This window comes from Macaca thibetana, chromosome 1 (assembly GCF_024542745.1).
Source record: "Macaca thibetana thibetana isolate TM-01 chromosome 1, ASM2454274v1, whole genome shotgun sequence".
Lineage (NCBI taxonomy): Eukaryota > Metazoa > Chordata > Mammalia > Primates > Cercopithecidae > Macaca > Macaca thibetana.
In genome coordinates, this window is record NC_065578.1 from 84,074,103 (window position 1) to 84,100,192 (window position 26,090).

The window sequence follows — 26,090 nt, forward strand, 5'->3', positions numbered from 1 at the left end:
TATTAACAGATTAGAGAAGGAAGACAATTTTATCATTTCTTTCTTTTTTTTTTTTTTAGACAGCCTGTCTCTGTTACCCAGGCTGGAGTGCAGTCACATGATCTCTGCTCACTGCAACCTCTGCGTCCTGGGCTCAAGTGATTCTCCTGCGTCAGCCTCCTGAGTAGCTGGGATTACAGAGGTGCACCATCACATCAAGCTAATTTTTGTATTTTTAGTAGAGATGGGATTTCACCATGTTGACCAGGCTTGTCTCAGATTCCTGACCTCAGGTGATCTGCCAGCCTCAGCCTCCCAAAATGCTGGGATTACAGGTGTGAACCACCACACCCAGCTGACAATTTTATCATTTTAATATATGGCAAAAAGCATTTGAGAAAAAGCAACCTAATTTGTGATACAAACACTGAAAATTATAATTAAGAAGGTAACTCCTTCAACAGGATAAAGGTCAAAACCAAAAATTTATGGCAGACAGTCATTCTTAATAATAACACCTACAACGATTTCCTTTAAAATCAGAAACAAGTTGAGAATGCTCAATATTATCATTCTATTTAACATTATTCTACTGATTCTCATCAGTAAAATTTTGAAAAGGAAAATAAAAAGGTATACAAATTGGAAAGAAAAAATAAAATAATCATTATTAGTAGATAATACGATTGCCCGTGGAGTATATTTTTTAAAATCTATAGTTAAATTATTAGAGTTAAAAAGAGAATTTAAGTGTCGCAAGGTTGCTGGGTATACAAAAACCAATTGCACTTCCATAAGGCAGCCATAAAAATTGTAGTAATATAATTTTTAAAAATACCATTACAATAGAAACAAAACTATAGTAAAATAAAAGCAAGACCTTTATGGAGAAAAATGTTATTGAAAAACATTAAAGAAGACCTAAACTAATGGAGAGATATACTGTTCCTAGGTAGAGAGATCCAATTTCATAAATATGCCAATTCTCCCTAAATACAATGCAATTCCATTCAATATCTCAATTGTTTATCATGAACCTTATTATCTGATTCTGAAATTTACATGGAAGAGTAAAAGCCTACAAATAGTCAAGATGCTTTTGAGGAATAACAACAAGGTATGTGTGTGTGCGTGTGTGTGTGTGTGTGTGTGTGTGTGAGAGAGAGAGAGAGAGAGAGAGAGATGGGGTAGAGGTAGGGGTTGACCTGCAATTTGTGGCAAATCTATGTAATTCATGTGAGTCATGATAAATATATGTAAATAAGATAATGTGGTATTGGAAGAGGGATAAAAAAATAGACCAGAGGAAAGAATAGTGACCCCCAAAATGAATCCATGAATATATGAAGACTTATCTAGAGGCATTGCATAGTGGCTGAGGTGTGGGACTGGGGTAGAAAGCGTGAAGTAGGGGAAAAAGAGTTTATCCATATTGGAAAAAATGATACTGGATTTCTCCCTTATACCATTTATAAAATGAAGTCCAGGTAAAATGAAGACTTAAATGTAAAAGGAAAAACTTTAACATGTTTAAATGTCAATATAGGAGAATATTTTTGTGACTTTGGCTAAGAGAGTATTTTCTAAACAACACTCAGAAAATACAAACCATAAAAGAAAATATTGATAAATTAAAGAAATTCAAATAAAAGATTTCTAATTTTTATCTAAAGGCACCATAAAGAAAGCAAAAGACCAGCCAAAAATCTAGATGGCATATTTTCCATGCATATAATTAATGAAAGATTAGTATTGAGAATCCATAAAGAATTCGTAAAAATTAGCAAGAAAAAAATACAAACAACCCAGTAGAAAATGGCCAATAGGAATGAAAAGATTTTTCACAGCGAAGAAAACATAAATGGCAAATCAATATACAAAATGTATCTTAATTTCATAAGTAACCAAGAAAAAGAAAAATGAAACCACAGTGAGAGATAGTTTTATGCCCACCAGATTGGTACAAATTAAAAACCTGACAGTTTTAAGTGTTGGCAAGTTTGTGGTACAACAAGGGCTCCTAAACAGTGATAATGGGTGAAGAAATCACTTTGCAAAACAATTTGACATGAGCTAGTATAGCTGAGACTGCATGTCTCCTATGACTCCTAGGCATACGCCCTAGGAAAACTCTTGCACATGAGTCCCAGGTAACAAGTTGGAGGCAGCACCATATTAACAATAAACTGAACACAACCCAAGTGTTCACCAACTAGAGAATGGACAAATCAATGTGATTCTTCATAAAACAGCTATAGCAGTGAAAATAAATGAATCAGCAGTGAAATGGAATGTCAGATATAAAATGTTGAGAGGAAAATTCATGAAATATGATATTTTAATAAGCTTGGAAAACAAGTAAGGAATACAATATTTTGTTTATTGACACATATAAATGTGTAAGACTATCAACAACAGCAAAGGAATGGTAAAGCCAACTTTAGGGTAACGGTTGTCTGTCAGGAAGGAACCACTGGGCTGTGACTCGTGAGGGTCTCACAGGTAATGTTGCCTGATAATATACAGGAGGCCCAGGTAAACTTTGAATTTAAACAATGAATACATTTTTTAGTATAAGTATGTCCCAGATATTGCATGGAGCATACTTATACTAAACAATTATGCATTGTTTATCTGAAATTCAAAGTTAGTTGGGCATCTTTTCCCACTGTTGTTGTTTGTTTTTGGCTAAATCTGGCAACCCAACTCAGAGAGAGCTTCAGTGATATTTATAATATTCTATTTCTTATGTTGGGTGGTAGGTTCATGGCTGCTCATTGTATTATTTTATTTAAAAAAAAAAACATTAAAGCAAATCTCATAGTTTATAATTCCACTTGGTGGATCCAAAGCTTTTGCTGAAAAAGTAAGCAGTAGCTGTAGATTAGACTGGAGTGTCAGTAGCTGATCATCCCTGGCCATGTGGGGATATGTCAAATGGTTTGTAGCTGGGCTTTCTTCTATCTCTCTGTGCTGTGTTGGCAATCAGCTCACTCCACTCTAATACTCAGGAGCTGCTGATGGAATACGCTCGGTCAGATACCCACCATCTACCTTTCACAGTGTCTGCAAGTGGGGGGTGTTATTCATTGTGGGATCCAGTTTAAGCTCGCATTCCAAGCCATAAAAGACCTTTTAACCACAAAAGTCCCTCCTACCTGCCCAGCTCACATCCCTCAGAGAAAACATCAGAAAAGAAAACATGAACACCCAGGTGAAAGAGGCAATTAGTTGCAAAATCACTTGCCAGCCCCATGGGAAGGAGCTCCCTGGAGGGAGAAAAGCCTTTCTCAAAATGTACTTGATGTCAATGCTCAAGACCTAAAGAATCTTTTCGAAGCAAGTACACAAGCAAAGGATAAAGACTTTGCCAAGGATATAGGGACCCAGCAACAACAGCAAGACATTCCAGCAGAGCACAAACAGCTAGCAGGGAGGGTATGGTCTGCTCAGTACATGCAGAAGAGGTTCAGACCAGGTCTGTCTTTAAGCAAGCCCGAGGAGAGTGAACAGGCCTGTTGAGCTCACTGCGGTATTCCAGGTCTTAACCCAGTGACTGGCATAGGATTGTCCTCAATAAATCTTTGTGGGTAGAATGTATGAAGCCATAGTGAATGAGAGAAAGAGCAAATGCAGCATTGAATGTTATTATCATTATCTGATCCTTCAAACGATGGAACCAAAAAGTCATATCAGGATCTGCCGATTATTGAATATTTTTCATTGTCTATAGGTATGTACATTGTTTATTGTTCTTAACACAAGGTATGGGTTTATAAAGCCCCGGATTTAAGGAACCCTGGGTGAAATCCACATAACTTTTTTTCTTTTTTTTCTTTTCTTTTCTTTTCTTTTCTTTTTCTTTTGAGATGGAGTCTTGCTCTGTTGCCCAGGCTGGAGTGCAATGGGGTGATCTCATCTCACTGCAATCTCTTCCCTCCAGGTTCAAGTGAGCCTCCTGAGCGGCTGGGATTACAGGCATGCACCATCACGCCCAGCTAATTTTTGTATTTTGAGTAGAGACAGGGTTTCACCATGTCGGCCAGGCTGGTTGCGAACTCCTGACCTCAAGTGATCTGCCCATCTCGGCCTCCCAAAGTGCTGGGATTACAGGTGTGAGCCACTGCACTTGGCCAAAATCCGCATATCTATTATCTATTCCAGTCAAGTATCTGGTGCCCAGAGTGGGCAGAACCAAGAAGCAGCCTCTAGCAGACACACCCTTAAAGAGGCCAGCTTCTGCCTGGGTTTGCTCTGTCATCCTGGAAGGTCTGTTTTCTACATGTTTGGTAGACCTTGAGGGATGATAACTTTGGACACTTTTTCTTTTGACATGAGGTGTTGATGTACTGGCCTTCTGCATCAATCCTTGCATTTAATCATTTATCCAATTAATATTTATAAAGTATGTGCCAGGTACTGTGCGAAGTCCTGGAGATTTAAAGGTAGCATTTAATGAGCACTTACTTACTAAATGTCAGGCACAGTGTTAAGCTCATGACTTAAAGTGTCTAATTTGTAGCCCTAAGCAGTAGGCACTATTATTATCCTATTTTGCAGATGAGAAAACTCAGAGATGAATAAGACATGGTCAGTGGCTTCAAAGTCTCTCCTAATGAAGAGGGCTTCATTTGCAGTGCTATAGCTGTTTTATGAAGAATCACAATTGATTTGTCCATTCTCCAGTTGGTGAACACTTGGGCTGTGTTCAGTTTGTTGTTAATAAAATGCTGCCTCCAATTTGTTACCTGGTACCATGTGCAAGAGTTTTCCTAGGGCATATTTCTAGGAGTCACAGGAGACGAGCAGTCTCACCTGTACTAGCTCTTGTCAAATTGTTTTGCAAAGTGATAGCATCACCCATTATCAGTGTTTAGGAGACTCCATTGTACCACAGCATTGCCATTTGCAACACATAGTTCTGAGGGTTTTCCAAGGTACCTTAGGAACATAGTGTATGTTGCCAAAATATTAATACTTATTAATTAGATAATTAAGTATTAATTATCTGTTGCTGCATAACAACTTAATCAGCAGCTTAAAAGAATATGCATTTATTTCCTCACAGTTTCAGTGGGTTAGGAGTCCAGGTATGTTTAGCTGGGTCCTGTGTGTCAGGGTCTCACCAGCAAGCTGCAATCAAGTGCCAGTCATGGCTGGGTTCTCATTCCTCAGCTTGCCTGGGGAAGAATATGCTTCCAAGCTCATGTGGTTGTTGACAGCATTCAGCACCTTGTGGCCTCAGATTCTTCCTGGCTGTCAGCTGTTGGCTACTCTCAATTCCTTGCCAACTTTCCTCTCTGTGCTCACAATATGGCACGGGGTCTCCCAGCAAGGTGAACATTTAAGTTCTGTAAGCTTCTGTCTTGGGTAATACAACCCAGAACGGACATCCTATCACGTTTGGCGTATTGTATTAGTTGAAATTAAAGTCACAGACTGGCCACATACAAGGGAGAATCGACCAATCAATCGACCAACTTGGGAGCAAATGGAGATTTTAGGACCAGCAACCACACAGAAGGAAACCAAGGATACAGACAGCAATAAATGGGAACTAAAGTACTAAAGCCAGAAATGGCTACCATTTCAAAATAATCATTCTGTGGTTATCTCTGTAGGAACAGAGTTGGTTCCTCAACTGAACAGAAGAAACAGAAAATCAGATGTTTGCCTGGATGCCACACTCACCATACTATCTTCGGGAGGAGAGGCAGGGATGAGCAGAAGTCAAGCTTTGATGGAATTCACGTTATCTGTTCAGTCACTACAAGCCTTTGGACCTGATGTTCCTTCATGTGCCAAGGAACATTTGACTCAAAACAAAGGCATTCACCACAAAGTTCATGGCCTTCTGCTGTTCTGACCACAGCATAGATCACCTTCACACTGTCCGGACAGTGCTTCATTTCTCCCGACCACCTCCCTTGGCCCTGTTCCTGAAGGATGGAATAATTAGAAAGTTTCTTTTATGTTGCTTCTATTCAATATGAGCTTTTTTGGTGCCCTTGAGTGGTTTTGAGGGCAGAAAATACCATTCAGAGGTTAATGTTGCTTTTTAAAAGTTAATATTAAATTTATTAAAGTTACAGATTAAGAAGCCCTATTTTTCCTAAAGCTTTTATGTTCTGCATAAAATCTTATTGTTTCTTGTATATTGTATATGGTCTGTCACATTTTCAAGAACTGTGTTAAGGGCCTTTGAATAATATGTGATCCTATTTATAAGCTTAGCTAATTTAACATCCTCAAGCATTTTAAACTGAATTTATAAATCAATATATTCCATTTCTTTTAAAATTACTTCAATTTTCTGATTAAACTAACATAATCTTTCTGAGTACTTAACAGAGAATACCTATCCATCAAACTCATGAATAGGGTTAACTTTAAGTTCCTTTAAATATTTTCAATGATCTATATAAACTTAGTAAAATTATAACTTTAAATCTAAATCAATTATTCACACATTATAAATTGGAATCTAAAATCTGTTCATTTTAATATTAGGCCAAATATCTTAAACATTGCGTGCATGTGAGATACCAAATATGTGCTTCTACCTCACATAAAGTATTAATATACAACAGGTTAATTTTAAGGAAATTACACATCCATACTTGAACTGAAATCAGCCTAGGGTTGAGTGATACTTACCCACTGTAGTGTATTAGTTTCTCTGGGCTGCTGTAACAAATCATCATAAACCAGGTGGCTTCAAACAACAGAAATTTATTTGCTCACCGTTTTGGAGGCTGGGAGTCCGAAATCAAGGTGTCAGCAGGGCCATGACCCTCAGGAGTCTCTAGAGGGGAATCCCTCCCTGCCTCTTCCAGCTTTTGGTGGCTGTTGGCATTCCCGGGCTTCCTTGGCTTGTGGCCACATCACTGCTATCTCTAGCTTCATGTTCACAGCACCTTTGCCTCCACGAGTCTCTGCTTTTCTTATAAGGACAGTTGTCATTGGATTTAGGGCCCAGTCAGGTATTCCAGGATAATCTTATATTAAGATTCTTAACTTCATTACATCTGCAAAGATCAATTTTCCAAATAAAGTAACATGCACAAGTTCCAGGGATTTGGAGGTAAATTTTTTAGGGGCCACCATTCAACCCACTGCACCCACAAAAGAGCTAACTGTCATTCCCATGAGTCATGGTAACGCCCAGAGGTGGTGTCTGGGATGCTGACTGCCTTCCTGCCAGCAATGCTGCTGGAACATGCTTAGTTCTATTTATAGCGGCGCTATCAATGCCCTTCAGATGATGTGTCTCACAGTCCATGTCCCCAAGTTCACATTCTACTTTACCGAGTTTCTTCATCTCTTCACAGAAGCCTGCAGCACCCCCACCCCACTCCCCTGGACTGCATACTTCACCCAATTAGGTTTTGCAGATAGATAGATAGATAGATAGATAGATAGATAGATAGATAGATAGATGTATATTTGTGTATATAGGTATACATATATATATGCGTGTGTATATATATATGTATATTTTTTTCTGGTTCTCTCCAAAGACATTTGAACTTGATAGATAGAATCCTGCATTCTTTGAATCTGTTAGGATAATTAATTGTTAGGCTTATTAAAATGATATCCAGTTGAATTCTGGCAGCTCTCTTATGGCTTTGCCTGACTCGTTGGTCACACTTCTGAGGTCTTTCCACTGTTTCAAACAGCTGGGTAAGAATTCTTTTAGGTCTTTGGGCAACTGTTGGAAAAGGAATACCAAAGAACCAATCCTGACAATAGGTCTTTACTTAAAGGAGGCAGAATTGTAGAGTGATAAAGAAACTCAATCACAGCACTTCGAGAGGCCAAGACAAGAGGTTCGCTTAAGATTAGAAGTTTGAGACCAGCCTGAATAACACAGCAAGACCCCCATTTCTAAAAAATAAAAAAAGATTAGTCATGGTGGCCCACGCCTATAGTCCTACCTCCTCAGGAGGCTAAGGCAGGAGGATGGCTTAAGCCCAAGAGTTCAAGGCTGCAGTGAGCTATGATCACACCACTGCACTCCAGCCTGGGTGATACAGTGAGACAGAAAGAAAGGGAGGGAGGGAGGGAGGGAGGGAGGGAGGAAGAAGGAAGGAAGGAAATAGCAAGACTCCCATTTAAAAAAAAAAAAAAAAAAAAGGTTAGTCAGGCATGGTGGCCCGCATCTGTAGTCCTACCTTCTCAGGAGGCTAAGGCAGGAAGATGACTGGAGCCCAAGAGTTCGAATGAGCTATGATCATGCCACTGCACTGCAACCTGGGTGATACAGTGAGACCCTGGAAAGAAAGGAAAGGACAGGACAGGACAGGACAGGACAGGACAGGAAAGGAAGAGGGAGGGAACAGGAGGGAGGGAGGCAGGGGAGAGAGAGAGAGAGAGAGAAAGAAAGAAAGAGAGAAAGAAATTTATATATACATATATATGCTGTGTGGTTTGGGGAAATCACTTAAACTTTCTGATCTGGTGTACTGGTGTACTCCTGTCTATACAATGGAAGTAACATCACTCCAAGTTACTTCATTGGGTTGTGAGAATTTAAAGAAATGGTGCATGCAGACTGCTTCCCACAGTGCTCAACGTATAAGCACACAATAAGTGTTAGTGATTAGAATACTTGAATTTGGCCAGCTGTGGTGGCTCATGCTGGGAGGCTGAGGCAGGTGGATCACCCAAGTTCAAGAGTTCAAGACCAGCCTGGCCAACAGGTGAAACCCCGTCTCAACTAAAAATACAAAAAAAAAAAAAAAACAAAACAAAACCAAAACTAGCCGGGCAAGGTGGCAGGTGCCTGTAATCCAGCTACTCAGGAGGGCTAGGCAGGAGAATCTGGGAGGCAGAGGTTGCAGTGAGCCGACATGGCACCAGTACACTCCAGCCTAGGTGACAGAGCGAGACTCCATCTCAAAAAACAAAAAACAAAACAAACCAAAACCAAAGAATACTTGGACTTGAACTTGTGTGCCTAGAGTAGTTGTTCAGAAGAGTGTTCCCATGCTCTCTTAGGGACTATATGAACACAAATTCAATGGAAAGAAACAATACAGTATTGCACACTTTAAAATATGTTAAGAGGATAGATCTCATGTTAAGTGTTCTTACCACACACACATGCACACACAGAGACAGACAAAGAACACCAGGAAATCTTTGGAGGTTATGGATATGTTTAGTAATTTGATTGTGATGATGGTATTACAGGTGTATGCATATGTCCAAACTCATCAAATATATGCATTAAACATGTGCAATTGTTTGTGTCAATTATACCTTAGCAAAGCTTAAAAAACAAACTCAGCAGATGGAAATTTCCTTAAAAGGAGGTTTCCTCCTGCATATTATACATTCATTCATTATTATTTATATCCAAATATTTACAGAACACCTACTATCTGCCAGGCTGTACTAAGTGCTTGAGATAGATCACTGAACATAAGAGGCAATAATTCCTGCCTCATGGAGCTTAGGTTCTAGTAGGGGGAGCATTTTCGAAGATGATAAGTACTATGAAAAAAATGGAGCAGAGGAAGGGGGAAGGTCACAACCAGGAGTGGGGTGGGTTACAATTTAGATACGATGGTTGGGGAAAGTCTCATGTAGAAGGAGACATTTGGATACAGACTTGAAGGAGCTGAGGAAGTAAGCCATGTGCAGATATATGGGAGAGGAACCAACAGCACAAGGGCCCTGAGGCAGTAGCATCCCTGGCATGTTCAAGGACAAGCAAGAGGATGATATAATGGGAATGGTGTGAGTGAGGGGGAGAGTAGAAGGAGGAGAGGTAAAGAGGTGACAGGGGTAAATCATGAAGGTCGCTGACATCACTTTAATAAGATGGGAAGCCATTGCAAAGTTCAGAACAGGGAAGTGACATGACTTGACTCGATTTGTAAAAGGATCATTCTGGCTGCAGTGTGGAGAATAGATGTAGAAGAAGAAGGGTAGGGGCTGGAAGACCAATGAGAGGGTATGCAGGAATCCAGGCAAGAGATCAAGGTAGCACAGTCCAAGAAATAGCACAGGGGGTGGCGAGAAGTGGTCAGATTCTGGTTTTACATTAAAAAGAAACAAGGCAGTTTGTTGACATATTGGACGAAGAGTGTGAGAAAAAGAGAAGTGAAAGAGGAGTCTAAGATTTTTGACCGGAGCAATCTAAAGAATCGTGTTACCATCAACTGGGATGGGAAGGACTGTGGGTAGAGTTGTTTGGGGGCAGAAGGGAATGTATGCGAGCTGTTTAGGTGAAATTTTCTACATGAGTTTGGAGTTTGAGAGGGAGAGGTCTTGGCCATAGATAGAAATTTGGGAGTTGTCCACAGATAGATGTTATTATGTTATTTAGAGCCATATGATTGGATCAGATCATGAAGAGAGTGAGGGTAGATAGAAAAAAGAACTGGACAAGTGGCAGTGCCCTCCAGCATTTACAAGCCAGGGAGAAGAGTAAAAACCAGTAAAAGAGACTTGGAAGGGGCAACCAAGAGAATATGGTGTCCTGGAAGCCAATGAGCTGTGTCCTCTTTGGTGCAAGAGTCTGCATTTAACTCTGGGAATTTCCTCCATGGGATGACAATGGAGTCAACCCCTTAGCAGTTCAGGTGACACCAGTCCTAGCACTCCCAGTTACCCTTCACACTTCCTCTCTAGCTAAACGTATTTTGCCTTTCTGCATTCTTCTGCAAGGGAACCAAATGGATTTTAATAATTAAAAAATAATAATGGAAACAAAAATAATGGAATATGCTTCAGGGTAGCAATAATAATTTTTAAAGTATGTCTGTAATTCATTTATATAATCTACAGAACATGTGTATCTCATACACAAATGTCCTTGAAGTCATTGGTTCTTTGGAAAATTCTAGTTGGTTCCATAGCAATGAGTTTTATATCATATGCTGCAACATGTATAAAGGCAATCCAAATGGCACTTTTTGATAGTCATAAATCTGGTGAGAGATAGCATAGGCAATCAGTGAGTATGTTGCTCCTTTCTTGCTTCACAGTATTTTTTTTTTCTTTTTTTTTTGAGACAGAGTCTCACTCCGTCGCCCAGGCTGGAGCGCAGTGGCACAATCTTGGCTCACTGCAACCTCTGCCCGCTGGGTTCAAGCTATTCTCCTGCCTCGGCCTCCCGAGTAGCTGGGACTACAGGCGCATGGCGCTAAGCCCAGCTAATTTTTTGTATTTTAGTAGAGACAGGGTTTCACCGCGTTGCCCAGGCTGGCGGCGAACTCCTGAGCTCAGGCAATCTGCCCACCTCGGCCTCCCAAAGTGCTGGGATTACAGGTGTGAGTCACCACGCCCGGCCTGTTGCTTCACAGTATTTACTGGAAGAGCCTTAGTCATTAATGTAAGTGCTTTTTGAGCTCAGGGTCCATTTTATTTCTCTCACTATCTTTCTTGGTTCCCAGCACACTGTTTAGCCCATGATAGATACTTCATACAAGTTTGCTCTGTGAATGGCTGAATAGTGCAAACTGCATCAATGAGTGACTTAAACTAAAAAGACTTTCTTGGGACAGAAACTGAAACTCAGACAAGCATAACAATTATTCTTAGAAGTTGCCTTTTATGTTAAATTTATTGCATACTTTCTGGTTGGGTCATTCGTAGTCCTTCTTTCTATAACAACAACAACGAAAACAAAAAAACTCAAAAGTGAATGCTTTCTGGCCAAGGACAGGCAAGATATTTGAACCACATATATTTCCCAAAGGAATACCTAGGCAAAGAAAGGAGAAATGCAGCTTTCTAATCAGCAGTGCTGATGAGGACAGATGCTACTTTATTTTTCATACACCATTTTTTTTTTGCCATGATTTTATATCAACTGTGACCACACAGATTTTATTTCTCATGCTCTAATTCAGGAATTACGATTTTCCATATTATCAAAGCAAAAAATATCTCTGTGAGAAGGCAAGCAAACCAATGTTGTCACTGAGCACATCACACAGGTGCAGATGAGAAGCTGTATCCACAGGCCGAAGGGGCATAAAATAGAGTTACTCTGCAAACCAATCAAAAGGACCATTTCCATAAGCACCCAGCTTATTAGATGTATCATCAACAGTCTACCTAGGGCCTCTTTCTGTGGGAGAAGTGGAGAAGATAAAGGTTCATTTTGTCGGTATATTGTAGTTTTTCTTATGATTCTTAGCTGTCTCTAGAATTTTTTTTCAGCATTCAGACAGACAGCTATAAAACTGATTGGCCTGAAAGCCAAATAAAATAAAACACAGTAGCCTACTTTATCATTTAATACTAGCTATTTATTATGAGCAGTGCTGTGTTGGGATATCGACCCTGAGATTAAAGCTGGGGAAATAGGATTCTGAGATTCTGTGGACACATAAAGCTCCCAAGCCATGGTGACAGATGATAATGAGCTCATACTCAGGGGCCATCTTTGATCTCAGTGGAGTCCAACAGCTATCATTTTTAAAAAAATAATGAATTGTATAAACAATGCAGGGAACATTCACTTAGCTATTCTGCAATGCAACTTCCCTGGGCCCTGAGTACACTGTCAGCCGCCCAGCCAACTGGCCATTGAGGACAGACACTCTCCTAATTCATTTATTCCTTGGTTGGTTGGTTAGATCATTCGTTCTTTCATTTATTTCAACCCATTTGGCCCTGGGAGGCATCCTTCTCCCTGAATATTCCCTGAATTCCTCATGTTCTTTTTTGCCTCCAGACTTTTTTTTTTTTTTTTTTTTTTTTTTTTTTACCTCTAGCTAGGAAACCCTCTTACATCTCCAAAATAAAAATTCTACTGCTCCTTTAACACACAACTGAAGTCACACATCTTCCACAAAATCTTAAGCAATAATCTTAGAGTAAATTGCTTCTGGATTCAAATCCTGGCTTTACTCCTTATTAGTTGTGGACCTGTGGGTAACTCACATCCTCATTCTCAGTCTCAGCATATTTACTCTAAAGTAGAGGTTAAAATTCTTATCTCCAACAGTTGTTTCAAGACTAAGCATATACAGTGTTTAACACAATTCCTAACCCATTGTAGGTACTCAGTCAATGTTGGTTCCTCCTCCTTGACTCCTGTTCTCTGAATTACAATAGCAGTTAAATTTATAGCTCATGCTTACGTAATTAAACATATACTGAATTTTTCACAGCTGTATTTCCTGGAGCTCAGGCTCTTCACTGTACCTCCCCTTCACCCTCTTGCTTTAATCCATGGTTCTCAACCCTGGCTGCACATGACAATCACTTTGGGTGTATCTATGGCTGGGTCCAAGCCCCAGAGATTTTGATTCAATTAGTGGAGCCCAGACATTGCCTGAAAAAATAATTCAACTCTGTCTACAGCATAACTACAGCCAGGCAGCTAGATGGGCTGCAAAGGACACATGGCCGTTCTGAATGGTAGCACCTTAAATCTGTGCCCCCTAGCCTCACTGAGGGGGCCTTGGTCTAGCTGCCCTACTAAGTCTCCTGGTCCACTCACTGCCCTATTCCTCAGGAGCGTGATTTCTTACCTTCTCCTCTCCTCAAACCTCCTCCTTTACCATTACCCTCTGCTAATGATCTGGGGCACTCACTGATACGACAGGAGAAAAAAAAAGTGAATGCTCTCACCCTGTCTTCTAACTCCCTGCATTCATACCCTGTCTTCCTCTTCTTACTATGGATGGAATGTCCCTGTTCAGGTCGAATACCAGACTCCTCCACCTATATCCTAAAGCCCACTCCTTCCATCAATTGTCACCGCTCACCTGAGTTATCACTTATTCCACCTGTATATGTCCTACACTGGGTTATTCTCACCAAGAGCTAATAAGCTATAATAATTCCCACCTTAAACCCCTCCCTTGACCTCATATGCCCCTTTAGCTATTGCCCCATATCTCTGGTCCCTTGTCAGGGAAAAACAAACAAAAACCTCAAAAGTAGCCTGTCCTCACTGTCTCCAGTCCTCTCCTTTCATTCTCCCTTGAACTCCTTCCTGTTAGGCTTTCACCCTTTTCACTCCACCGTAACAGTTTTGTCAGGGTCACCAATAACCTCCAAGGCCAAATGGACAGTCATTTCTCAAGCCTTGACTTGCAGTATCTGACATGGTTGTTCTCTCCTGGGTCTCCACTGACTTCTAGCTCTCTTCCTATACCACTGGCTTCTCCTTCTCAGTCTCCTTACCGACTCCTCATTTATCTGACTTCAAACACTGGAAACCCTCAGACCTGTTGTAATCTCTATCAACACTCACTGTTCAAGCGATTTTGCCTAACCTCATGACCTTAAACAGCATCCATATACTGGTGATTGATATCTCCTGTGTGGACCTCTTCCCTGAGCTTTATATTTATCTGGTGGCCTTCTTGACATGTCCACCTGGTTGTGTCTCGGTGACATTCAATGTCACACATCTGAAATGGAATTCCTGATTCCCACCCACTCCCAAATCTGCTGCTCCTAGCATTTTCTCTATCTTAGGAAAAAGCAATTCCACTTTTGTGGTTGTTTGGACCAAAATGTTTGAAGTCATCCTTAAAACACATCTCTTGATACCGTAGCCAATCCATCAACAAATTCTACATTATATGTGTTTTTCAATATTATTAGATTATTCACACCTATAACTTTAAATTGCTATATAGAATCCATCAATAACAATAACTGCAAATACACAGTGCCCAGCACTATTCTAAGTGCTTTACATAAAACGTAATCTCCACAAAAACTCTGTGAGATAGGTAAGACTGCTATTCCCATTTTACAATACAAACTGAGGCACAGAGGAACTTGCCCAAAGACACAAAGCTAGTCAGTAAAAGAGTTAAGATGAAAATCTAAGCAATTTGGTTCCAGAGTCCACGTACTTGACTACAGTGCTTCATATTTACCCTGTACTAGATTGTTTAGAAGTTTCCAGTTGCTATAAATCATGTCATTTTAGCCACCTTTGTGTACAAAGCCTTTTCCTAATTTAGAACAATTTCTTCAACATACATTCTCGGGAGCTGAATTACTCAAAAAGCACAAACATTCTTAATCCCTAAAATAGGCTAATTCTTAGTAAACATTGGCTCTTTGAAATCTGAATTTATATCCAGTTATTCAGAAACTAGGTTGTTTTTTTTTTTCCTGAATAGAGAAGACCTAAAGTAGAGCTTAGAGAGCAAAGTTTGATCCTTGATTTGATCACTATGTACCCTACTCATTCAATCTTCCAGTCTTTTATTTTCTTCATCTGCAAAATCAAGATAATCCCTAAATCACAACTTCCCCCAAGATGCATTAATCAGACTCTTATTTCTATGTTAAAAAGTTTGTCTTATTTCCCACAAACCCTGAAACTTCAATCTGTTATTGTTCCACCCTAAGAAGGTTTTGATCCATTGCATCTTTTAAGATCATAGGAACGCTGAGTCTGACTTTTAAAGTGACTTTGCATATCCATATTTTACACCTCCCTTTGCTCATTCATTATTGTTTCAAGACCCTATTCTACTCACCATCTGGAAAGCTGAAGGAAAGACTACGTATTGATGTATTTGCCATGGTTTTATATCAACTATGACCACACACATTTTATTTCTCATGCTCTAAACTCAACTTCGATATCACAGATTTGGATATCGAATAGCTAATGATAAGTGAACTATGATTTTTTTTTTTTGAGGTGGAGTCTCACTCTGTTGTCAGGTTGGAGTACAGTAGCGACATCTCAGCTCACTGCAACCTCTGCCTCCCTGGTTCAAGCGAGTCTCCTGCCTCAGCCTCCTGAGTAGCTGGGATTACAGGCATGCACCACCACGCCCTGATAATTTTTGTATTTTCAGTAGAGATGAGGTTTCACCATGTTGGCCAGGACGGTGTCCATCTCCTGGCCTCATAATCTGCCTGCCTTAGCCTCCCAAAGTGCTGGAATTATAGGTGTGAGTCACTGCGCCTGGCCTGATGTTATATTCTTTTTAGGCTTTTTTCCGTTCAGTCTTTGGATGATCCCTATACTACAATGTGGAACTCCTATGTTATATGCACCAATATATTATTTTTTTTTAATTTATTTTTATTTTTTTGAGATGGAGTTTCACCCTGTCGCCCAGGCTGGAGTGCAATGGCACGATCTCAACTCACTGCAACCTCCGCCTCCCAGGTTCAAACGATTCTCCTGCCTCAGCCTCCTGAATAGCTGAGATTACAGGCATCTGCTACCATGCCCAGCTAACTTTTGTATTTTTAGTAGCGATGGGGTTTCACCATGTTGGCCAGGCTGGTCTTGTACTCCTGACCTTGTGATCCGCCCACCTTGGCCTCTCAAAGTGCTGGGATTATAGGTGTGAGCCACCACGCCTGGCCCCAGCATTTTATTTTTAAGAAAATTTTCACCTTACTCTAAAACTGTTATATTATCTTCTTCCCTCAGTCATAAAAAACGAATACAGTTGTTCTTAGAAAGGAGAAAGTTGCAGGATCCAAGAAGACCCCTCTCCCCTTCATTTGTTTCCTTCTCTGTATGCTGGCTTGTCTGCTGACAGTCAATTTTATTGCTGTTCCTTTCTACGCTGTCCCCTGTATCAGAAAGGCTGGAAGCCTGGGAACTATATTTCCCAGAATACACACCCAGTAAATATCTCAGTTTAGATTCCACCAGCACCAGACAATTACAAGAGATGAAGAGGGCAGAGGGAAGCAGAAGCCATATTCTTCTACTAGTGGCAGATCTGAGAGTTTGGAGTGGCCTGTGGTGTCCTTCCACAAGTCACAGCCTCAGGGGCCACTTTCCAGAAGTTTCTGACCTGTGTGGCAATAATTCCCTAAAAGTTAGCTGCAAACCTGAGAGCTAACTATGGGCTTCCTTTGCCTTTGTTCCCTCTAGCCTTTCCAACTGTTTTATAAGCATCTGTCTGTTTTCAATACCTTCCTGCTTCAAATACCCAGAATGGTTTCTGTTTTTCTGACTGAATACTGACTGATATGTCCCATCTTTAAGACTTATATAAACCTGTGGTCAGACATCCACCTAAGCAAGATAAAACAGAACAAACAAATAAGTCTAGTTTACATGATCAGTATCAGATCTCCAAATCATAAACTGTAAAATGTCTTTAACTCAAAAAGAAGCCTATTTAGTGGGGTACAGTGGCTCACACCTGTAATCCCAGCACTTTGGGAGGCCGAGGTGAATGGGTGCATTGCTTGAGCTCAGGAGCTCACGACCAGCTTGGGCAAGATGGCAAAACTCCATCTCCACAAAACCCACAAAAGTTAGCCAGGCATGATGGCAGACACTTGTAGTCCCAGCTACTCAGGGGGCTGAGATAGGAGGCTTGCTAAGCTTGGGAGGCAGAGGTTGAAGTGAGCTGAGATTGTGTCACTGTACTCCAGCCTGGGTGACAGAGTGAGACTCTGCCTCAAAAAACAAAACAAAAACAAAAAAACAAAAAAAAAGAAAAAAGAAAAAAAGAAGCCTGCTTATATGATTTTATTCCTCTAGGTCTCAGATAATTCTATATCACATTACAGAGGCCCAATCTAAAAACCTCAATGCCAACAGCCAATATCACCAGTGTTCCAGTGTAATGCCTTGAGGATGGCTAAAGCAATAGAAACATGTCCATCCTTCATATTTTCACCTCCCTTTCACTTTAGTTCTCTTATTTCTGTATTTGTGCATATGCTTGATTTATGATTTTTGTTTATTCTTTTAAGAGCAGGTTTTTTTGGGAATGGGTCTCCATCACCTAGGAAATGTTCTAAAAATGTTGGTTAAATTAAATGTAAAATAAATATGTGGTTTTCTATTTGGCTTGATGGAGTAAACAGCAGCGCACACATATCAAATTAAGTTCGCTCAGGAAACATAAGGAAATCATCAAGCTCTTTGGTTTTCCATATGGGATAGCAGTTCCATTGTATTTTGAAAATCCTTTTTCCCCTGCTGATGAATTTATGATGACGTATCTCGCACCTGCCTAAAGCGCATAGATTTTAGGTTGTCTCCCTAGGTAATTCTGTTGCACACTAAAGCTTGAGAACCACTGCAGTAAATGAAAACAGAGCTCCTTTTCTTTGAAATCTCTATGCCAAGAGTGAAATGCACAGAATCCAAAGACTTGGGTCTCTTTTCTAGGATTCGCATTTGGGAGATGATGCACAGAAAGTGAATTTTGGAGCTGAAAAGGTCCTTATAAATCATTTAATTTAAGCCTCTCATTTAGAAGATCAGCAATTATATCTAGAGTTTCTTTGGCAGTTTAGGGCAGAACAGAAATCAGAACACAGGTATTCTGAATTTCAGTCCAATGTGTTATCTCCACGTGTCAGCAGTACTGTGGACAGGCACATGTATTAGCAGAGTTTTCTGGCTGGTAGCAGTAAAGTCTTTCCAACAGATGCAAGCGTCTTGAAGAAGAGCTATCATTTTTCTAATATGCAAAAAGATGTAACATGGGCTTGTGGCAGGCAGCCCTCCCTTTTTCTTTCAGGTATCTTATTAATATACAGTGTGGAGGCTCTAATCTCAATAAGAAAATACAATACAGATGCATTTTAAGAAAATTTGAATTATACAAAGTTGAAATTGCTGATACAGAAAAATATTACAAAGCTTTGCTGCATAAAATTGCAACTTTCTAAACAGCTGCCAAGAACTGCAAATTCTAAAATGGGCTAGTGCAGTGAATTGCAAACCATGTTCATGGAGTGTCATGCAGAGGCGCTGCATTACATTAGTAGGATGTGACCCACACTTTTGTTGATGTACCCTGGAACCTACCTGCATGTGATTCCAGTGACCGTTTGCTATTATTTGCACAATAAACTTGTACTTAATTTAATTAATTTATTTTTGAGACAAAGTCTCACTCTGTCACCCAGGCTGGAGTGTGGCAGGACAATCTCAGCTCACTGCAACCTCCACCTCCTGGGTTCAAGTGATTCTTCTGCCTCAGCCTGCCGAGTAGCTGGGATTACAGGTGTGCACCATCACGCCCGGCTAATCTTTGTATTTTTAGTAGAGACAGGGTGGGTTTCTCCATGTTGGCTAGGCTGGTCTTGAACTCCTGAGCTCAAGTGATCTGCCTGCCTCAGGCTCCCAAAGTGCTGGGATTACAGGCATGAGCCACCATGCTCAGCCTGCACTATCAACCTTGAACTCAGAAGTTATAGATAACATAACATTCTGAACCTCTAACAACTGCCATTAGTAGCTTACCATCTGTTAATTTAGGAGCGAGCACACCAGAAGGCACTGAAGAGAAGGGTGTAAAGATAAAATACGGCATTAGGGCCAAAAAAAGAAAATAACCCACACCAACAGCATCGCCCATCGAATATCTATGTATCTGTGAAAACTAGCCTTAAATTGTGAATATGTTAAACCATGTGATGTGTTCAGGAGGGCATCCCTCACAAAAAAACGCAGCTTCCCTGACTTGAAACACTCTTCCTGTCTTTACTCCCATGCCTGAAAGACAATGTGTAAAACTGGAGGGAGCCCTAGGGGTTTCCAATTTACCACCACATTTCGTGGTCCAGAAAGGGATATAATTCTCTGGTAAGTCTCCTAGAAGTCAGATCTGCTTTTGCATGTTTTTAATTCCTTTTAGCACACAGTGAGATGCATCATCACGTGTTTTTACTCCAGGCGCTAACAGGGCCGGAGTTTGTCACTAAGTCACCTTCACGGGCATCTTCACAGGCCTCACCTTCATTATGTCTGCTCAACCAACTAAAAAAGAGAGCCAAGTAATCTTATTAACCCCCTTCCCAGAATGATTAGAGGATTAATGAGCTAAACAAAACACTCTCAAGCTCAGGAGAAACACTAGTCTACAAACACGGAGCATGGCAGGCTCTGTGGTCTGCGAGGGGTGACATCTGCAGATGAAGAGAACCGCACCCCCTGCAGCGCCTGATGCCGCCGCGGCCAACTCCATCGGGTCCTTGGTCTTGGTCCATCCAACCGGGGCCGAGCGCGTGCTCCGCGTGCCGATGAAGCTGAGGCACCAGAATTTCTAAATTTTAATTAGTATTTATAAAAAGCATCAAGATGCTGAGTGTGAGGAAAATTAGAACTTTGTTGGAGGCTTACATTTATTTCAAGGTTTGGTATTGTTTTTATTTGGAATTACATGAATGGGGGCAGGGTAGTGCGATCATCATTTCCGTGCTGAGGGCTTCTCAAGGTCACAAACTGGTTCCAGGTTTACTATTCACTTCAAAAAAATTCACCACAAAATTCAACAATTTATTTCCAAAGGATTACTTCTTTCCAAGCAAGCTGTCTTCATGAAGTACTAAATTCTTTCACCAGTACAGATTTATCAGAACACCTTGGACAGTGCTACAAATCTAAGAAGAAAATTAAGTATCCTTTAGCTAGGGAGTAGCCTCTGCCTTGAGTCAAGGGCTGGTCTGACTAGGTCTAGATGAAATTTTCAGGACCACCATCTTGATGGCTTGCAGATAAGCTTGGATCCTAGAATCTGAGGACACACAAACACACAGAAAGGGCCAGGGTCTGTCAAGGGTCCTTGGTGAGCTCTGTGACCCGTGCTGCTCCTCATTTCTAAATATTCCCGACTTCCCTACTCTTGTGCCCTTGCTGAGACGTGTGTGCGTACAAACAAAAGCTATATATTTCTACCCTGAGTTTCCACACTTTGGACCCCCTCCAGACACCATTCTGAATATGACACTCTGCTGCAGGGTACTAAAAATGGTTCTTTCCTCAAAATAAAACCTTTAAAGATCCCTTAGTAGCTATTTGGGGACTGGAATTCAATTTCAATTCTCTACCCTTTGGCCAGCTATAGATTCAAAATGCTTACATAAAACATTGAGAGTATGTACTTCATGGCAAATTTGATTTTTCTTCTGCAATAGAAATTTGTGCTGTAGTTACCACAAACTATATTTTTACTTAGAAAATACACAAAGCAATAATGCACCTCAACAAGAGAGAACAGATCTTTCAAAATTTTATTTTATAGGTAGCTTTGATAAAAGCTTCAGATAGACCCACATACTATACAGAGTTTGTGAAATCTACACTTTCAAATCATAATATTCTCTATTTTAGGCTATTATATTTAGAAGCATGACTTCTCGAATCCTGTTGTTACAAGTAGTTCTTGCACATAAATGTTATATCACAATAGCAAAAAAAATGTAAACTTCTTTTGCAAACTACATAAATACTATAATATCTGTCTTGAAGTTATTCTCATTTTAAATCAGAATACACTCTAAATATTTTACATAGAAAACTCTGGTTGGTAGCCTATGTGTATGAAACATTATTTTTTCTTTCTTACTGACTTGTCTTTCATGTTGCCTACTTACGTCTCTAAAGGAGAAAAATTCAAAATAGAACCCAGATCAAAATTTAGTTCACATGTAAGCCAGATACCAGAAGGATGCCGTTAACCTTGGGAAAAATAAGAGATATAAAATTATTCTACATGCTCAATCCAACATGCCACCAGTTTGTATGGAGGTAACTGAAGATAAGGACTGGAGTCAAGCTCATATTTCATTCTATGTGGAAGGGATTCAGCCTGCTTATCAATACAGCTTTTACTCTGATGTATAGAAACATCTGTTTTCAAATGAACACCTCTTTCTCTTTTCTGGTACAGCACAACAGATCATTGCTACAGCTCTAGTCCTAGAGTGGAAAGTCTAGGTGGCCTGGGAATTGATTTTGCCTTCGCTGTCCTTTGAGTCTTTAAATGCAAAGTGAAGTTGTTTAAATACACACATGCACTCCCTGACATTCTCTTTTTTTTTTTTTTTTGAGACAGAGTCTCGCTCTGTCACCCAGACTAGAGTGCAGAGATGCGATCTTGGCTCACTCTGCAACCTCCACCTCCCGAGTTCAAGTGATTCTTGTGCCTCAGCTTCCCAAGTAGCTGGTACTACAGGCATGTGCCACCATGCCTGGCTAGTTTTTTGTATTTTTTAGTAAAGATGTGGTTTCACCACGTTGCCCAGGCTGGCCTCAAGTGATCCACCTGCCTCAGCCTCCCAAAGTGCTGGGATTACAGGCATGAGCCAGCGTGCCTGACCTCTCTCCTTGATTCTTCACACTGTTCTTTGGTCCTCTTATTCCTCTGCCCCTTTGCTGGGTTTTCTCTACCTGCTCCTTAAACATTGGTGTTCTCTTGGCTTCTTTTTCTCTTACGGCAGGAGTATCAGCTGGATGTTTCATAGGCACTTCAAACTTCACATTCTCTTCTCCTTGTTTTCTGCATTAAACCCTTTACTAGCTCTCCACTGTTTTTCACCATCATGAGGGAAAACGAGAAATAATGTGGGCTGGTGGGAGGCAGTCTGGGGCGGTAACCCTGTATCTGAAATACTCCAGGGATCCATGTTTCTTTCAATAGTCAGACTAAGCATTCCCCAATCCCATCCCCAGATATCTTTGAGTAAAATCAATAAAAATCAGTAAAAACAGGAAATATATATATATATACACACACACACATGCATATATACACACATGCACGGAGGACCATACCAAGGTCTTTTTCAGGTCAAAAAGGGTTTTCACATTGACCTTTTTTGTTACTTTTAAGTAAGTATTTTTCCTCAGAATGTTCCTTTAGTTAAAAATCAGGTTTAATCTGGAGCTCTTACGTAGATTTTTCTTTGATTCCTACTGAACACCTACCTACTGGCCATGGTTTCTTTGAGGAAAAAAATACCATTGCTGAAGCATTTCTAAACATTGTTAATGCATGCAGAAAGGACTACATGGACTTTCCAAGCAGCTATATAAGGCGGCTCAAGTAACATTATTATTTATTTTGGTCTAAGCCCTTTCATAACATCCTTTTAAAATACAAAGAGAATGGCTACGAAATGGTGCCAGAACCCAGAAGGCCCAGCCGGACTGACAGGAGCTCTGAGCAGTTCACAGGACAAGTAGGGACCTGCCGTACCTCTCCCGTTTCTGTGCTTTCTCTAAATGCACCAGGTCCTCTCTTTACTGCCCATGCTTTTAAACTATAAAAAACAAATTTTAAAAGAAATCTAGCAGTGATTAATGGAGACCTCAAATAACACTGTACATGGGCTTTGTTAAGAGACAGGTAACCATTCTTAACAGCTCTTTTCCCAGAGGAGGCCTGGGTGGGCAGAGAGGCGTCCAGAGTTTAGGAGCTGCTTTTATTGCAGACTGTGCCTTGGCTAATACTATCCTCTATGTACTGGCTGCCTGTGTCACTCCTGCTGAGGACCGTGGAGGGGACGCGAGAGGGACGCCTCTCTGGGTTCTCCTGAGAGAAGCAGCAGATCATCTTCTTCATGGTGCCGTACATGTCCTCGTCCTTGTAGGAGTAGATGATGGGGTTCATGACGGAGTTGAGCAGCGCCAGCAGCAGGAACCACCTTTTCACGTGCTGCACACCACACTGCCTGCAATTCAGGCCATCGAGGAGCAGAACCACCAGGCCTGGGGTCCAGCACACCACGAATGCCCCTGCAAGGAGAGAAGAGGAAGCAACAGACGCTCAGACCTTAGGGTGCTTATTCAGGTTTTCTTCTCTCCCAGCCTTCAGTCAGTGGCATCAAGGGGCCCTCATGATTTGTTCTGACAACTGCAAGGCAAACTTCCACCTACCATCTGAGCATTTGAGACCTGGGCTTGGTACAGGCAAATAGCTGGGAACCTCCTTGACTATCAGTCACATTTCATTTCACTTTCTTTTCTGCTTACCCAGGTCTTGTGATTATGAGAGGCTCACATTTACATTCTGCTTAGGAGGCACTGCACATGCATGATCTCTGTTAGTTCTCTGAACCACACTGGGAGGCTGTTGCACTCATTACCCACATTGGACAGACAAGAAAAGCAAGGCCCAATTCTAGGGGGAGATGAGGGGAGAACTCTCTGACTCCAGGGCTCCCACACTTCACCCTACATTCTGCTGTTCTAGAAATCAGATTTTCTAAATGTGCTCTTGAAAATAAGACACAATGAGTCTATGGCATCCTCCTAGTGGTTTAACTAAGTCACCTACTCATAAATTTCATTCTTCATAAATTCATGTGGATGCTTAGTAAGCACTATATTCTTTTTGATATATTCATGGGCCATCTGCATAATCGTCTGCTCTACATTTAGATTTTTTGGTCAGAAATAAATCTTTCATGATGAGATAGTTAAAAATCTACTTTTCAGACTCTATAATTGAACATGAACAGTAGTCTGTTCTGAGTCTCTAGCCATAGGATCATACTTACCTTACGTCTAAATTTCATGATGTTTTTCTCCTATAAGACATGGATCTACTGTTTCCCTACTATTATCATAACCTCAGATAGCAATAATGACTAATCTTTATACAGCACTTACTATAAGTGAGGCACTGGGGCAAATGCTTTCGTTGATTAACTCACAGGACCACACTATGACATTGGCATTATTATTATCCCAAGGAAACTGAGGCACAAGGGAAATTAAGTGACTTGTCTATGATCAAATAACTCTTAAGAGACACGATTTTGAACAGCGGCCATCTTTCTCCATGGGCTGTGCTCTGGGCCACTATATGACCCGCCTCTATAGTATGATGTGGTTGCTTTTGTCGAACGTCCTTGTCATCTAAATGCACTTGCTTGTCCATTCATAAATATTCATCTGAAGCTTACAATGTGCCAGAAGCTGTACTAGACAGTGAGTGAGGTGAAGGCCATGCACTCAGGGAGCTAAAATACTAACAGAGGAGATGACAAACAAGCAAGTCTATAGATGATATCACCAACTACTCTCCTGGTTAGAATTAGTTCTGCACAGCATTTCTCTTGTTGCTTTATCTTCCTTCTAAGAGATATAATACTAAGCAGGGTAAGTCAAGGATTATAGAGAGGCAGTGTAAGGGAGGGAAGAGGCACGAGCTTTGGGGTCAGACACATATGCACAGCTCAACCTATGAGCGACCCGAATTATGGGAATTACTTCACTTTTCTCAGCCTCCATTCCCTCCTTTATATAATAAAGCTAATAAACCCAACTATGTGAGGTAGTGGTTGTGAGGATCAGAGGTCACGGAAAGTGGTACCCAACACTGTGGTGGGTTCACTAAGCAGCAGTTATCATGAGGTGCTTTGTTTCCACAAAAAATATCTATAGGTTTAGTAGCTAGCAGGGGGGTTGAATTCCTTATTTCATAATTACAGTTCAGCAGTGGTTCCCTTTTTTCTCCACCCTGTATTATTATTTTTGGTCTGGCTGATATATGTGAATAAAGAACTGGACATGGAGATAAGAGATCAGAGATTTGGGTTCTAATTCTTCACTTACTGTACAACTCTAGGAGACCCATGTCATCGCCCTGGGCTCGACTTCCTCAGCTGTAAACTAAGGACTGACTTTAGGCTAGGTGTGAGTTTTTCTAGTGGTGGGGCAGAACTCGTTAGTGGGTGTGCAGTCAATGTGACAGGTTCAGACTGGTGTTTTGTTTTATTCAGACTGGTTTGAAACAAATGAAAGAATTGGATGGGAAGCCAAGTTTGGAACTACCAGCTTGAGAATTCATTTTAGTAAGTTTTTAGCCATACCACCTGATAATTGTGTCTGAGAAACAAGTCAAATTTGTTTGAGTTTTATGGAGAGTTAAAAGCCATAGTTTCACAGAATTCAGCAGTTTCCTACTTGGAAAAGAGTTCGGAAGCGGCTTAGCCCTATCTTTCATTCATAGGAAAAAGGCCTTCCCTTCATACATCTCAGGACAATCCAGGCAAAGGAAATGCCCTGGTCAAGGGAGGCTCTTCACCTGCTGAACAATGGTTGCTTCTCTTAAATGCCTTCATTTAGGCCGGGCGCGGTGGCTCACACTTATAATTCCAGCACTTCGGGAGGCTGAGGTGGGTGGATCACCCAGGTCAGGTGTTTGAGAACAGCCTGGCCAACATGGTGAAATTGTGTCTCTACTAAAATGCAAAAATTAGACGGGTATGGTGGCAGGTGCCTGTAGTCCCAGCTGCCTGGAAGGCTGAGGCAGGAGGATTATTTGAACCCAGCAGGCGGAAGTTGCAGTGAGCCGAGATCATGCCACTGCACTCCAGCCTGGGCAATACAGCAAGACTCCATCTCCAAAAAAGTATAAACGAAAAAAATATATAAATACCTTCAT

At 40.8% G+C, this 26,090-nt stretch overlaps 2 protein-coding genes across 2 annotated transcripts in view; both read right to left on the reverse strand.

The window, feature by feature from the left end:
- GNG5 (G protein subunit gamma 5) overlaps nucleotides 1–26,090 on the reverse strand; it is a 547,759-nt gene that overhangs the window by 296,071 nt on the left and 225,598 nt on the right. The window lies entirely within an intron of this gene.
- Nucleotides 20,912–26,090, reverse strand: part of LPAR3 (lysophosphatidic acid receptor 3) — an 82,796-nt gene continuing 77,617 nt past the window's right edge. The window contains exon 3 of the mRNA XM_050806016.1: nucleotides 20,912–23,434. Within this exon, the coding sequence (XP_050661973.1) occupies nucleotides 23,109–23,434 (326 nt within the window). The 3' untranslated portion in view covers nucleotides 20,912–23,108. The remainder of the gene's footprint in view (nucleotides 23,435–26,090) is intronic.